General features: G+C 35.7%; 1 protein-coding gene across 1 annotated transcript in view; it reads left to right on the top strand.

Annotated features, from left to right (window-relative positions):
- Positions 1 to 16,017, top strand: part of LOC110025760 (CRM-domain containing factor CFM2, chloroplastic) — a 56,030-nt gene that overhangs the window by 319 nt on the left and 39,694 nt on the right. The window contains 5 exon segments of the mRNA XM_020726406.1: positions 1 to 425; positions 2,551 to 3,073; positions 3,161 to 3,291; positions 13,574 to 13,882; positions 13,966 to 14,122. The exon segment at positions 1 to 425 is cut by the window's left edge and continues 39 nt beyond it. Coding sequence (XP_020582065.1) covers positions 1 to 425; positions 2,551 to 3,073; positions 3,161 to 3,291; positions 13,574 to 13,882; positions 13,966 to 14,122 — 1,545 coding nt within the window.

The following is a 16,017-nucleotide window of genomic DNA, read 5'->3' as shown; positions in this document are numbered from 1 at the left end:
GTACAGCCCCTGTCTCTGCCGGTGAAATCTTCATCCCCACCCCTTGCGAAATTCCCAAGCACCGTGTTGGCTACACCATTGATCCTAGCTGGAGCACGCCGGAGCATCCTGTGCCGCAGCCTGGCTCCGGCGACACCATCGTCAGGTTTCGTGAGCTCTGGAAGAGGGAGCAGGAGAGTTTGGCCACGGTTGGTAAGGAGCCGAAGGTTCCAACAGCGGCGGAGCTGACCGTGCCTGGAAAGGAACTCAAGAGACTAAGGACATTGGGGATCGCGCTTACAAAACGGCTCAAGGTGGGGAAGGCTGGGATAACCGAAGGAATTGTGAATGGTATCCACGAAAGGTGGCGGCGAGCAGAGGTTGTCAAGATTAGGTGCGAGGATCTCTGCCGGATGAACATGAAGAGAACTCATGAGATTTTAGAGGTATTTTAAATCTTTGGTTGCTTATTTGTTGGATGCTCTTTTGCTGGTTTAGGGTCTGTTGGGGGCAGCTACAGCTTATCCAAATAAGTGGCTTATCATGATAATCTGCTGATCATCAGTTTATCCTAATAATCCGCTGATCAACAATTTATCCTGATAAACTGACTAGCTGTTTGATTTGTGCGTTTCAAAAACAACTGATTCCGGAACACTAGAACTTTAACAGCTACATATTGGACAGTTTAGAACAAAAAATATCATTTCATAATTGTACAAAATTATGATAATTTCAATAATTTTATTTAATTATATAAAAAAAAGTCAAATTTGTTCTTAATAGTGACGAATGGAGGATATCACACTTAGCTCAACTTGAGAAGAGTCCCAATGTTCAATAGTTCTCCCAACCACAAGTAGATAACCTTTTTCATCTCGAATAACCAAGCTAATGCCACCTGAGTAGGATGGGAGAAGGGTCCCTTGCACATTAATTTTCAACCGACCTAGAGGGGGGGAGGGGGGTGCCACCAAAAGATGTATGAAACAGTCGAGGGGTGCCATCTTACCCAACTATCTTCTATCTCACACACTTTATATCATCAAGGCGCACTTTATACTCACATTCTTAATTGCTTTCTACAAACATTTCTAATTATGCGGAAGAGATTACTTCTTGTATGCTCATTCACTCACTTCCTACCAAAGCAATCAATAAGTTAGGCCATTCACTTGTTCTAAGTAGATCAACACTTCTTCATCCACAGTTATTAAACATATAGTTAACATCCACAATAATCAAAGTCTGTCAAGCACTTGAATTGTTTCATTCCACATAAGATGTGTATTTATAAGATGTTCAATTCAAAACCTGGTGCATATTGAACTACAAATTAGTTTCAAAACAGAGGGATAGTTTGGTATTGGCATTAAGACAGGAATTATGTTGCATATATCTTAAATCATACCAAAAATGATTTTTTTTTTCCAGCCAAAACCTTTAGTTCTCTTAGATTACAAAGTTAGTTTTTTTGACTTTTAAGTAGGATTTATCAAATCATATTAGAGTTACAGTTTGAGAGAAACAAGCTAGAGGCTGTGTCGTATGAGAGAAACAAGTGGGATATAGTTGTTTACTTATTCAAAAAAGAGTGGGCTTTGTGATTTTTTTGGAAACAACAAAGTTCAATTGATGATCTATGGTAAACAATAGAGGACAACAAATCAATAATTTTGAATAAGAAATAACCAGACAGAGATTCACAAAAGAAATGTAAATGGTTATGGCATCAACGAAGGATGCGAAGAACTGAGTTGAAAGAGCGCCACTGATTTGACTGACAATTCCTTCGACCGCTCGCCAGAGAGAATATTCAATATAGTCGGCACTCACGCTGCTAGGTATCCCTTCGGCAGCATTAACCTGAAAAAAAGTTCCTGGCATCTCTGCCAGAAGATCCCCACGAATCTTTGACCTAGCAAACTTGAAGAGAAGGTGTTTTCGCCTCGCTCTCAGCCCTTGACAGCAAAGGAATCGCACGAAGAATCGCAGGGTAAGAATTGATCGATCCAGGCGAGGCGAATAGCAGGAGAACGAGGGTAGTATTGGGATTGGGAGACAGAAACGTGGGACGCGGGGTCGTATCCACGTTCAACGCCTAATACATTTTTAAAACATTGTTTCCTGAAATTCATGCAAAATGCTTGAAATAAACACATCCACGACGTTTTGAAAACGCACAAGCGGCAAATAAGCTGCCCCAAACACACCCTTAATTGAATTGTATTTTGAAATTTGCTAGTTGTTTATATAATCATGGGAATTCATTGTTTATATCTAATTAAGTTGGTTTATATCTTTGTTAATGCAATGAAGCCGTTTTATGCGGCAGAAAGATGTAAAATTTCACACTTCTAGTTGGTTATCTTCTCATTTGTTCAGCAACTGGATCTTTTTGTATGCATTTATTAACTGACAGTATAACACGGCCTTCTAGATTAATTTAGGCCGTGGTCCTTAGAGAAATGTGATTACTGCATGCCTCTGTTTTCGGTAGATCTTGAATCATGAATTTTGTTGAAATTGAGTGGATTCCCTTTTAAGCAGCTGTTTATGCTATCGTTGTAGAGAAAAACTGGCGGTCTCGTTGTTTGGAGGTCTGGAAATATTGTAGTTTTGTATAGAGGGACAAATTATAACTATCCTTACTTCCATTATGGAGAAGGCGAGAGCCAAAAACTTGCTGAAGATTGTTTCAAACCTACTGTGAATGGTGTAGCTGATCAAGAGCATGGTTCAAGCTCATCTTCAATAATTTCAGTAAACGATTCTATTGAATCAAGTAGCAGTAGAGTTCGCTCACCATTTATTTCTGGAGTCGGTTCTCCTAATAAGTTTCGAGTACAATTACCTGGAGAAACTCAGCTGGCAGATGAAGCTGACAGGTTATTGGATGGATTGGGTCCAAGATTTACTGATTGGTGGGGCTATGACCCTCAACCAGTTGATGGTGATTTGTTACCAGCGATTGTTCCAGGATTTCGTAAGCCATTTCGTCTTCTTCCTTTTGGGTTAAAGCCTCAGCTGAAGGATCAGGAATCAACAATTCTAAGGAGGCTTAGTCGACACATACCATGTCACTTCGCACTAGGTGACAATGCCTTGTCTTCTGATGATCATTTGTACCTTTTTGCTTTGTTGGTAGCCTGAAGAGCACTTCTTTGTATTTTTGTTTCAGGGAGGAATAGAAACCTTCAAGGTTTGGCGGTTTCCATTATTAAGCTATGGGAAAAATGCGAGGTTGCAAAAATTGCTATAAAACTGGGTGCACAGAATGTTGATAGCGGGATTATGGCAGAGGAGTTGAAGGTATGTTGGTAGATTTGATAAGAGTATAACTTTGTTTCTGTGTTGTCATTGCATATGTATTTCTAAGCCCTTTATGCTTTTTTTTGTACTTGATAATTGAGCTAAAAGTGTCTTCTTAATGTCCAATCAATAAGAGAAAAAATAATTTTCTTTTGGCAAGTTAGGCAGGCACTTTGCTTAACTTGAGAGCTTAAATATTACAATTAATTATTTTCTATCTATGTTATTTTCTAAGTTACTCCTTTGGGATATGTTTATTAAAGGATTTTAAAACTGATTTTTCTGGTCTTAAGCTCTTGAAGAACTGCTTAATCTAGGTAGATATTAGTAAGAGAAAAATATTCTCATATAATCATCCTTGGCCTAGTTTTTTTAATTCCTTCATATATTTTATATATTTCTTTATGCTTCTAGTTCCTTCTTAAAAGATGTAAACATTTTAGATATCTTGGGTCTATTGTTTAAACTGATGGTAATATAAATGAGGATGTTATCAGTAGAATTCAAGTTGGTTGAAGTGGAGGAATGCATTGGGACTATTGTGTGATAGAAAAGTACCGATTATACTTGAAGGAAAATTTTATGAGATGGTGGTGAGACCCACAACACTTTATGACACAGAAAGTTGGCCTTTAAAAGAGAAGCATAAAACTAAGCCGAGTATTGCTGAGATGAAACTGCTCAGGTGAATGAGTGGCTTGACACTTAGAAACAAAATGAGAAGATGGTTGGTGTATCTTCAGGGGCTTACAAGCTTAGATAGAGTCGTCTTAGATTGTTTGGTCACATTAAACATTAGGTCTTTTGATGATCCAGATAGGAGAGTAGATGTTTTAGATTCAAATTATGTTAAGAAAGGCAGAGGTAGGCCTAAAAGGACTTGGACATATTGTGTAAAAAATTATCTTAATTTATTATAATTAAATGAAAATGTAAAACTCAATAGAACACAATGTAGAAAAAAGATTCATGCAGCCGACCCCACTTAGTGGGATAAAGGCTTGTTGTTGTTGCTATATGCTTCTAGGTCCTTGTATGCCACCTCCCTTCAAAATGGAAAAAAAATCATACTCTACTAATTTGTCATTCAATTTTGTATTTTTGGATAACAAGAAAAGCATAGTTTTCTCATGATGAAGTTTTGCCTTTGCTTAACTGATCTAAGGTGCATTTGTTTCGGCTGTGGCCGTAGAAAACTCAGTTCAGAAGCTGTTTTTGAAAATTCATTGTTCAGATGTTGTTGTTTCAGAAAGAGTTGTTCTGTTTAAAAAATGAAGTTATGAAAGTGTTGTCTGTTGACTAATGATTGTAATATCTTTCAACATTTAACACAGTTCTGTTTGAAAAATACAGTTCTGAAAGTGTTGCCTGTGGAATAAACCCAATGACAATTTATCAAGTTATTTTCACTCCCAACACCCTAAGGAAATTTAAGGTGAACATTACCCAAATCTTCTATCCTCAAAATAATTACACAAACATAAGTTCAACATGATATATTCAATATAAGTTGCATCCCAACCAAATATACGAGCTTGTTAACAGAAGAACCTAAAGTAGTCCACCGTGTCCTCCAAAATACATCAACATCACCAAAACAAATACAATGTTAGCAATAATAACAAAAGTGCTACGATTACAAAATCAAACAAGAGCAATGTCCTCAGAAGAGATTTCAAGTCTTTGAGATCAATCTTCACTGTATTATTATATGCATTTTTCTTTCATCACCTTGCTCCATTATTGTATCGCTTCGTTCATTTGCCCATTGGAAAACTTTGCATTCTGTGCTCTTTAAATTTTTGACTTCCGTAAAATTTTCGTCTAACATTGTCTCTTTTCCTAGTCATGAAAACAACGCATAAGAGGTGGCAATCACCAAATGTTGGTCGATATTTGGTTCTCTTTGAGCTTGTTGAGTTGTTTGGAGTCATTTTCGATAGTATGATCACGTATATTAATGATTAACACATAAATAATGAAAGATAAGAAATGAATAGGTAGAAAGAAAATTCAACAAAATATATGATATGGAAAATTCTTATGTATTTACATATCTCACAACTGAACTTTTGATGTCATCTGCTAGCTTCAAACTATGTTCACTTTTTATAAAAAAAACCACAGAGTTGCATACATACGACACAAATCTTATGTATTTACCTATCGAACACCCAAGTGTTGATAATTATAGTTACATCCTCCCGAACCATAAAGTCCAACCAGGATAAACCACAAAATGGGGACCAAAATACTCTTCATCTACTCCTTAGACATCTTTTTAATTTTTAAAATATTATTTAAGAGTTTAGTAAGCCAAGAAACTCCCAAATCTTCTAAATATTTTTACACTTCAGCTGGGATATTAGGTCCTATAGATTTTCTCCCATCGAATTTCTTTAAAGCTCAATCAACGTTTTTCTTACTAATATGACGGTGAAAATAGAAATTTTATTATTAACAATATTAAGATTACTAAGATCGATCATATATTTAGAAATTTTATTGAAAAGTTTATCAAAATATCTCACACACCTATGTTGAATATCTTTCTCTAAGAAAAATATATATATTTTTATTTTTAATTTATTTTATTTGAATTAAATAATTATTTTTATTTTTTCTTTGTTTGACCAGTTTATGTATTTATTTTTTACCATATTTAGTATCTAATCTATTATAAATATCACTAAAAGTAGAATTATTAGCGTCATCAATTGTTCTTTTCGACTTCCTACGAGCCACCTTATATTTTTCTTAATTCTCTAAGCTTTTACATTTAAATTAATTTTTATAACAATTTTTTTTATATTTTATCTTTTCTTGCATATTATTATTCCATCTCTAATTATTTTTATTTATAAAAACTTTTTCATTTGATTATCTAAGTACATTTTTTGCCACTTGTTTTGTAGTACTTATTACTTTATCCCACATAGAATTAACTTCTTCATAAACATTCCAAATCTAAGAAACTTGAAGTTTATTCATAAAATAATTTTATGTTTATTTTAGGTGTTCCCATTTAATTCTATGATAATGTTTTATTGTATTTTTTTTTTCCAGCTCATATTAAAATCCAAAATTAATTATCAATGTTGAGTACTTAAATTTTCACTTAAAATAATATTACAATATTTATATTCATGACAATCTCTTTTTTCTCATTAGAAAATAATCAATTTATGTTTTCTTAGATCCATTATAATAAGTAATAATGTGCTCATATCTTTTCTTAAATAAAATATTAGCAATAACAAAGTTGTAAGCTAAAACAAAATCTAATATGGTTATACATTCTTTATTAATCACTCTAAAATTATAATAATTAGGAATATTTCTAAAATCTTCCATCACTGTACCAACACATTTATTTAAATCTTCTCCAATGAAAATTTTTATTTAAGGGGTATCATTTGTATTAATTTTTTTATGTTATTCCATTTTTTTTTAACATATATCTAAACCTATTTGAGGTGCATAATCACTTATAACATGATAAATCTTAGTATCAACAATAATCTTTAGGGTTATAATTTTATCTCTTATTCTATTTACTTTTACAATATTTTCTTTTAACTTGTATCCATAATTACATCTACACTATTTCTAATGCAACTCTTACCTGAATACCTAAATTTAAAATTTAAGTTATCAATCTTCTTAGTCTTTTCTCTAATTCATTTAATTTCGTGAATGCATAAAATATATTTATCTTCCTATGAACCATAAGATATACTAATTCCATTAATTTACCTATGATACATATATTTCGAGATCCTATCCTAATATTAGTTTCGTGGACTAACTTCTTTGTTCTCATCTGTCCATAATGTGAAATTCTTGTTTATTTGACGCTGCACTTGGATGCCAAGAGCGACACTTTAATACTTTTTACTATATTCAAGCTATACAGCTGTCGACTATTTTTTTTTGAAAATAAGATTTTAAAATTTAAATTTAGAATTTTTTAATATATATATATATATATATATATATATAGATATATATAATGTAATTTTAATTTTGTGAAAATGATATCCATTATTTTTTGAAAAATAATGAAACCGAATAGACCTCATATATCTAATAGTTTAAATAGTTGAACACAATACCATAAATGATATATCATCTTGAAGGATGAACGTATCACTTATTGGTAGGCTTAACTATCTAAACTTAAAAGTTTATACTCTATTTTGGTCTGCGAAATTTATAGCCGACAAATTCCTCTATCTAGTACACAGATTAGATAAGGTTTAGATTAATCTGGGTTTTTAAATTCCCTATAGGAGCAAACCCCTATAGTTAATTATATCTTAGACAATCGAAATCACCTAAGAAAATTCCCGATAATGATAAGAGGTTTTGTCTTCAAGAGTTTAACGTTCAAGTTTCCACGATTGTTCATAGGAAAAGTCAAATGAGATGGGTTCAAATAGGAACAATTATTTCAGGAATCCAAAGAAGTGAAAAGTAGGAGATGTCGAAGATACTGAAGGAGATTCAGTGCATCTCAAACTAACTTATGATTTGCTATGATTTGACTTTACGTCTTGATTTGACTTTACGTCTTTGAAAGGGAGATTATGTTATATTTCAGTCCTGTAAATTATTTAGATATTCGAGATTTATATATGTATATCATATGCAAATAACCCGAGAAAATATGAGGATTTATGTCGTATCAAACGACGATCTCGAAAGCCTAAAAAGTTTAGGACTTATATTGTATGATATAAAAATCGTAGAAAGTCCTAAAAGATAACGTGAGGATTTACGTTGCGCCAGGCGAACGACCTTAGCGTCCTGTAGGTATGTTATTTAAATCTATCGAAACTCGGCTGAAGTTCCTTCTGCAATCATTCGTCATAGTCCTGATTGCTGCCCGGAGATGAATCGCCAATCGACAACGTTATCGTCTCGTCCCGAGAAGAAGAGAGGAATAAGAGAGAAAATTATGCCTCAAAAGGCCTATCCTAGGAGATTGTATAAACATACTAAAAGAACTTGTATTTAAAAGCTTAAATGTAGGTGAATGTCTATAGTACAATATAATATAAGAAAGAAACAACTATGTAGTGACGTACTGTAGTAGGAAAAGATTAGAGGAAAATTATAGAAATAAAGCAATATAAAGAAAGGAAATACTATGCAATAATAAAAAAATGTACAGTAAAGGAACAAAACTGAAACAACTAAGTGTACCTGATTATGTCTAACGATGCTACAAAACATATTACAACTGCATAATATAAAGGGGTTAGGTAAACATTTGCAGATTATAAAAGAAAAGTTAAATGATGAGTATATGAAAGTCTCAAGATGTGATACTAGATTTTAATTTGGGGATAGGCTCAGACTAGACCCCTTTTCTCTTTATCTCGATCCCACAGGCAACTGATATATCGAGGTCAACCTATCAACATCAACTAGAGGCCACCAACGAATCACCCCTATAATTAGACAGCCCTAGGCCCTGTTGTTTAAAGGATGTGTGAACGGAGTAGTATCTGAACTCCTCAAAGTGTAGTGCACCTATACGTGAAATGTAGTATCTGAAATCATCAAAGTGTAGTGCACCTGTATATGAAATGTAGTATCTGTTGTGCAGGGCGTAGTGTGTGGTGTATAATGTGTTATAAATGTAGTATATGTCGTGTAGAGTGTTATGTGTAGTGTATGAAATATGTTGTATGGTATATAGAGTGTATATGTGAGTGTTATTAAGTGCACACATATTGATCCAGTGAAAAATGTCTGTGGTGTGTTATTTATCATTTTGTGGATGTAGTATCTATGTTAGAGCTGTTGACGATCTAGTGGTGAAAGGGCATCGCACCAATTGAAGATTGATTTTTTTTTTTACTTTCAGCTATAAGAAGAGCTGATCAATGGTTTTTTTGCATCTTTGCCTATTACACCTCATCTCGAAATAATAGGCCACCTCAATATTTCATATGCTCATCCAACAAGATTTTGTATATTCCATATCAAGAAAAATGAGAGAAGTATTTATTTAAGCATTTCTATAACATCCACCTTCCACCTTTAGGTTCAAACTTTAAACCTATACATATGATCGTTGCATGTTCTATCAATTTGCCAAGGAGAAATACGTTTCTATTATCATGTTGCCAAGTTCAAACTTATGAAATTTATGTAAACAAAAAGCCAATTCCAACAAGAGATTAAAATCCAACATCAAGAGGAGCAAAAACTGTAGCTCCAAACATATATTCCAAGAAATAAAAATTTCCAATAGGTATTCGAACAAGGAGCAGCAAAGAGGACAAAAACTGAGCCCCAAGTATATTTCAAACCATAAAAAATGATTTCCAGCTAGTATTTAAACAAGGGACAGCAAAGAGGATAAAAACCGAGCCTCAAATGTATTTTCCAAACCATAAAACTGATTTCCAGTATGTATTTAAACAAGGGACAGCAAAGAGGATAAAAATCGAGCCTCAAATGTATTTTCCAAACCATAAAACTGATTTGGGACAGCAAATTAAACAAGGGACAGCAAAGAGGATAAAAATCGAGCTTCAAATCTATTTTCCAAACCATAAAAATGATTTCCTGTATGTATTTAAACAAGGGACAGCAAAGAGGACAAAAAACATGGCCTCAAATGTATTTTCCAAACCATAAAAAATGATTTCCAATTGATATTTAAACAAAGGGGCAGCAAGAAGCATCAAAATAGAGCCCCAAGTATTTTTTAAACTATAAAAATGAATTCCAACAGATATTTAAACAAAGGGGCAGCAAGAAACATCAAAACAGAGCCCCAAGTATCAAAATAGCAACAATACATGACAACCATTTTTTCTTAGCTTCAACATCAAATCAATTCAGCAGAGAGACCACAGTCCGTAGGGCTAAAACAGCTAAAAAAATTTCGTATAAAGCCTATGCAGTAACGAAAACTACTAACCAACACTCAACATAAAGAACCCACAAATAAGGACTCACGGCTAGGGACAATAAATAAAGAAAACCACTAGCCACTGATTCCAAAAATGACTAAAGATCCAACCACAACCAGACCATAACCAAGCCCAGCAAAGGCCAAGAGCATAATATAATTTCCTCGAAATTGAGCTTAGTTTTAAGCCAAACCCGTCCCAATATAGAGTTAAATCGAGTCCATCAAATGGCCAAAAGAACAAGCCATTATCAAGCCAAAACCAAATCACGAAACAGCTATCCAAATTCTTAGAAGAAAAACTTCCAACATTTAAGGTCAAATAAAGGGGACAGCAGGAGGAATAAAGCTAAGCTCAGCATAAGGGTTAAGCTGAATTACTAAGAAGAAGCAAAAAAAAAAAAAAAAAAGGAAAACTGAATGCTCAACCCAAGAGTTGAAAATAGAATTCTCCTTGAATCAAATAAATCCAAAAATCCCCATGCTAAAGTAATGCAATGAGAAAACAATAATTAAAAGAATTCAAATATTTCTTAAGATCTCAATATATCTTTCTAGCAAAAGAAATCCTGGTTTAGAGGCTAAATAATCTATAAGTTTCCAAAAACCCATGCAGCAAGGAGAGCTACAAGTTAAAAAAAATCCAAATAGATGTTCATAAGAAAGTTTTACTTCTCCGCCAAAGAGATAGTCAAACTCATATCTCAATTCCATTTGATCTATCCATTTCATAATTCAGAAGAGATTATCGTATAGACAACTAATTCAGAGATTAAACAACATTCTAGAAATAAATAAAGCCTAACCCTAACTCATTGCTAATGCCAGAACGAGAAGAGTAAGAAAATCCTGAAACAGAAACTTCCAACAGAGAAAGAACTCTCAACACTGTGTTTCTCCAAAATCTCCAAAAAAAAATCGCACACTAATCTTCCCCTCCCATGGGGTATTTATAGCCATCAAGAGGGCCGGGGCTCACCGACGGTGAAAAAAAATGGAGGTAACGAGAAACACCTCGAAGGGCAAAGAAATTCATTAAGATTCAAAATAGGGGTTACCGAATCCATTCGAGCGGGAAAAACCGTTATAAACGGGCGACCGGAGAGGCTATCCGCGATGAGAGACGATGAGAGCTCAGAAAGAGAGGAGATGACCGGAAGACCGGCAACGGACCTCCAAGATTTGGTCAAGAGAGGAGGGAAATGGGCTTCAGCTAGGGCAAAGGAAAAATAAAGGCGCGGGCAGGGAAGGGGAATAGTGCCCGAGGGTTTAGAGAAAAGAAAAAAAAAACTTTTTTTTTTAAATAATAATAATATTATTTATTTATTTATATATTTTTTGAAAATTTTAAATTTTATGCGAGTGCGGGACTCAACAAAATAGGTGTCCTCCTTAGCTAAAATTAATGTTCCGGACGCGATGACGCAGTCCGTTTCATCATCCTGAATCATTTAGATAAATTCGTAGACGATCGCGCCAAGTTAACTTCAATTCACGCACGACGCGTCAAATAAAATTATTTTGACCCCATCAGAGCCGTTTAACGAGCGAATTGATGACCGGTCCTTGCCTAAACGACAACCATAGTCAAACACATCGCTCGCAGTGACAAGTCAAATGCCACGCACGTCACGGGGTACACCTATGTCTTTCAAACATTTATAGGAGCTCAACAAGAGTTTCAATATGTCAGCTTTCATCGACTCAACCGGACATCAAGGATCATAAACCGTCCACATGAAACTTCAAGGAGCAACGAAATGGCTTGAATTTCTAAATTTCATGGGTCTCAGTCTAGTCCTCTAAGAGAGTCAAAATAAAGAAATCCTAGGGCTAGATCTTAGGGTATCTAGAGAAGGGAAAAGAAGACCTAAAAAATGAGGTCAACAACAGTGCGTTGCTTACATGGGACGCTCTAGCATTTACACAATGATTTAAGGGATTATGTCATGGTTTTTCAAAAAAAAATTAACGCCTGCTTTCAAAAAAATTTTACGCTCTAGCATTTACACAATGATTTAAGGGATTATGTCGTTTTGGATTACCTTCCAATTTTGTGCAAGTTTCTTCCTTTCCTTTCATTGCTTTCTAGACCTTGTTTATGTATGTGCTATATTTTGATTAGATTGCAGTTTTTGGTGTGTTTTGTATTGGGACTGCCATTAGAGTCTCTTCTTCCCTTCGAGGGCCATATCCTAGGATTCTAGGTGGTGTTTATGTTACCCATCCCTTTTCGCATTCTCACAACGTTGCTCCCTGCCGCCCTTCATTGCTGCGGCCGCCCCAAAAGAGCAGCCATTACTGTTTTTCACTGCAGTTTTTCAATTCCAGCCGCCTGTCCTCGCTGCCGCCGCCCCGGACAGCCGTCCTGTTGCTGTCCTGCAGTCCTGTTGCTGCCCCGTCATTCTCTCTCGCTGCTGCCAGCCAGAACAGCATTTATTTGCTGTTCACCTACAGTTTGTGCCTTCCCGCCCTTTTGCCTCACCTCCAGCCCTCTCGATTGCTCCTACCACTCCTCTCTTGTTGTTATCCACCTGTCCAGCCATCCCCACCACTCCCTCCACTCCCTGTGGCTGTTTTTTCCGCTGGTCCTGCCTTCTCATGGGGCTGTTACTGCCTGGAACCACCTCTATTCACTGTTATACTTGCTGTCCAGTCTCCAAACTTTTTGTTGCCCCCCAACAAACACCACCACCACCTTCGAGTCACCCTAATCAGGTTTTATGTGTTGTATGTTATGTTATTATTTATCATTTCAGTGTGTTGGTTGTAACTGCCTATTATCTTTTACAGTAATAATATTTGTTGTTTATTGCATTTGGGCTAACTTCGGTTTCACATAGGACATTGAATTATAGAATCATTTGATCCTTTATTTTATTTTCACGCAAAATAAACCATATCCAAATCTAAAATTAGGAGATCCTCTTAACATCCGTTACTGAAAATTTTCTCTTTCAATCAGGAGTGATAATTAATCATTAGAAGTTTGAGCCTATGAGAAGTTTGAAACCATAAATTAGTTTTCAATGAGTGAAAGCCTTGAGTGGTTTGCTACATATAGGCTGATGTACCGTGTTAGAATTTTTAGTTCCTCACAATTGATCTACCTTGTTAGAATTTTTAGTTCATCAAAAGATTTGAGTTTGGGATTTTAGGAGCTTGCAATATTTCATCAAATTTAGTGACCTTGAAATTTAAAGTAACTTTTTTTATTATTTTTGAAGCATCAACATTGGGCTCTTGATTTTTATGGTTTGGTATATTTTGTCCATGATCTTGTTGGAGAAACTATTTCTCAGAAGTAAATGCCATTCACAATTTATCATTATTATTATTATTTTTTTGCAGAAATTAACTGGTGGAATACTTCTTTCAAGGGACAAGAATTTCATTGTCTTATACAGGGGAAAAGATTTTCTGCCATTAGCTGTATCCATTGCTATAGAAGAAAGGAGAACTTGGAATTGTGAGGGAAAGCCAAATAATGATGAAGTATCACCCTCTGTGGTGAATGCTTCGTCTAGTGTAAGGTTCACAAACTCTTCTTCAAAGGCCAAAGTAAAGGAAAAAGCTGAAGGGGAAAGGTCCCTGATGACTATAAGAAATATCAAATTTGCAAGTTCATCTATGAGCAAGGTGGAGGCCAAGTTAACCCAGGTATTATTTGTAATGACTTTTTTTTGTTGTTGCAAGCTAGATTCGCAAATTCATAACTTTGGCATAATATTATTTGATGATAGGTCAATCAAAACATACAAAAGACAGAAAATCATCTCGCAGAACTCGAGAGATTGATTGAACCTACAACCGTTGAATCTGATAAGGAGGGCATCACTGAAGAGGAGAGATACATGCTACGGAGGGTAGGCCTTCAGATGAAGCCATTTTTGCTACTTGGTGAGGCTTTTGTTTTGGTGAAAATAAAAAAGTAAAAAACTACAATATTTGGATGATGTTTTATCAAATGCTTAGTTTTAAATACATAATCCAGCGTAGTTTGAATAATGTCTATAATATCTAGATTTGAATCTTGAATCAAGAAGAAATGCCATTAGATCGCGTCTGCATGGGATGAAAGACATGAAATGAAGTTTTATGGATCTTATTTAATTTTTATGTTTAATTAATTTGTGTGGTAGGTCAAAACCTTTCATATGATTTTGCATGCAAAGGTAACCTCGACATATCATATTCAGTTCTTTGCATTTTGTCTCTTTAAGAGCTCATGCACAAGCTTCTTGTTCGAAAACTCGATAACTTTTTGTATTGCTAATTTGAAAGCGGAGAATCACTTCCTAGAGATTTCACACAGGTTGAGAACCTGTGAAGCATGGACACGGCACGGAGACACGAGCACGAAATTACACGACACATCTGTTGACCTCATTTTTGTGAGGTCTTTTTTTTCTCTTCATAGAGCTTAGGATCTAGCCGTAGGACTTTTCTATCGACTATCTTAGAGGACTAGAACTAGGACTCACCCATTTTAGAAATCGAACCACTTCCTAATTCTCTTGTCTAATTCTCTTGTGGTGTCTCGCCCGGGTGGTGTCAAACCATCTCCATTTGATCTAGTGGTTGTGTTCACAGACCATCATCATTTGGTCGAGTGGTTAATGATCATCATGTGGAGTCCCAAAGAGAGATCCCGTAGGGTTTAAAAGCCTTAGGACACCTATAATGACTTTAGTACACTCGCACACTCAAATATTATAGTTCGCGTCACTTACATCTGTAAAAACTTCACAATTAATCGAAACATCGGTCTATTTTTGAAATGACCGATCAAGAACCCAAAATTTGAAGACAAATCGAATTTGATGTATTTTGGACCCGATCGTCGATAAGGTTGTCTGAACGACCCCAGATGACAAAACGGACAGCGCCGACACGTTCAAAACGTCTATTTTACCTAGAAATGACACCCGTATTGTTATAATTCCGCACACGAGCAAATCACACGCAAATCGATGAATTTGTCCAGACAACCCCGGATGACGAAACAGACTGTGTCGGCACGTCCAGAACATCGACTCTAACCGGGAGGGACACCAATTTTAATATGGTTCCAAACGGGATTAAATTGTATTTGAATCAGCGAATTTTATGTATTAAAAAAATGGGTGAAATAAAAAAAACAAAAAAAAGAAGAAAACTTAAATCCCTAATTCACTCACACACTCGGCTCGATTTCACGACATTTATTAACGATCACACCTTGCCTTCCCTTCCCATTCGCGAATCTGGCCCGTCGACCTCTTCCTCTAGTTCGACGACCCAACTCCTCACTCGGTTTAGTGGAGCGCCTCGTCCCCTCTAACCCCGCTCGACCGAACAGCTCACCAATCGCAAGCCTCCTCGTATCCGACTCTTCTTCTTCTCGAGGTTGCTTTCCCCTCTCCCTAAATGCTCCTCCCTGTCAAGCTCAATTTGACCCCCCTCTTCCTCTCCCGAGATTTGCCTGCTCCTGCTCTCGGCAGGGAGAAATTATTGCGTACGGACACCGCATGCATCTCTGCATGCGGTGTCCGATCCTAACCGTAGATCACAGGTCAGGATATATTTCGACTTTTATTTTTATTTTCTTAAAAATTTAAGTGGGGCCCACCGAAATACATCCTGACCAATCAGGATTGGACCGATCTGTATGAAATATTTTTTTCGCATCCGTATGGAATAATTTTTCCTCGACAGAAGCTCTGCACCGAAGCTCCCACTCCACTGAAAAACCTTCGCTCGACTCCCCCTTCCGCTACTGAAGGAAAAATTATTCCATACGGATCGGACACCGC

Source organism: Phalaenopsis equestris, unplaced genomic scaffold (assembly GCF_001263595.1).
Source record: "Phalaenopsis equestris unplaced genomic scaffold, ASM126359v1 Scaffold000329, whole genome shotgun sequence".
In the NCBI taxonomy this organism is placed as follows: Eukaryota; Viridiplantae; Streptophyta; class Magnoliopsida; order Asparagales; family Orchidaceae; genus Phalaenopsis; species Phalaenopsis equestris.
The sequence above is the reverse complement of the archived record's forward strand: the minus strand, read 5'-3'. Positions and strand labels throughout refer to the sequence as shown.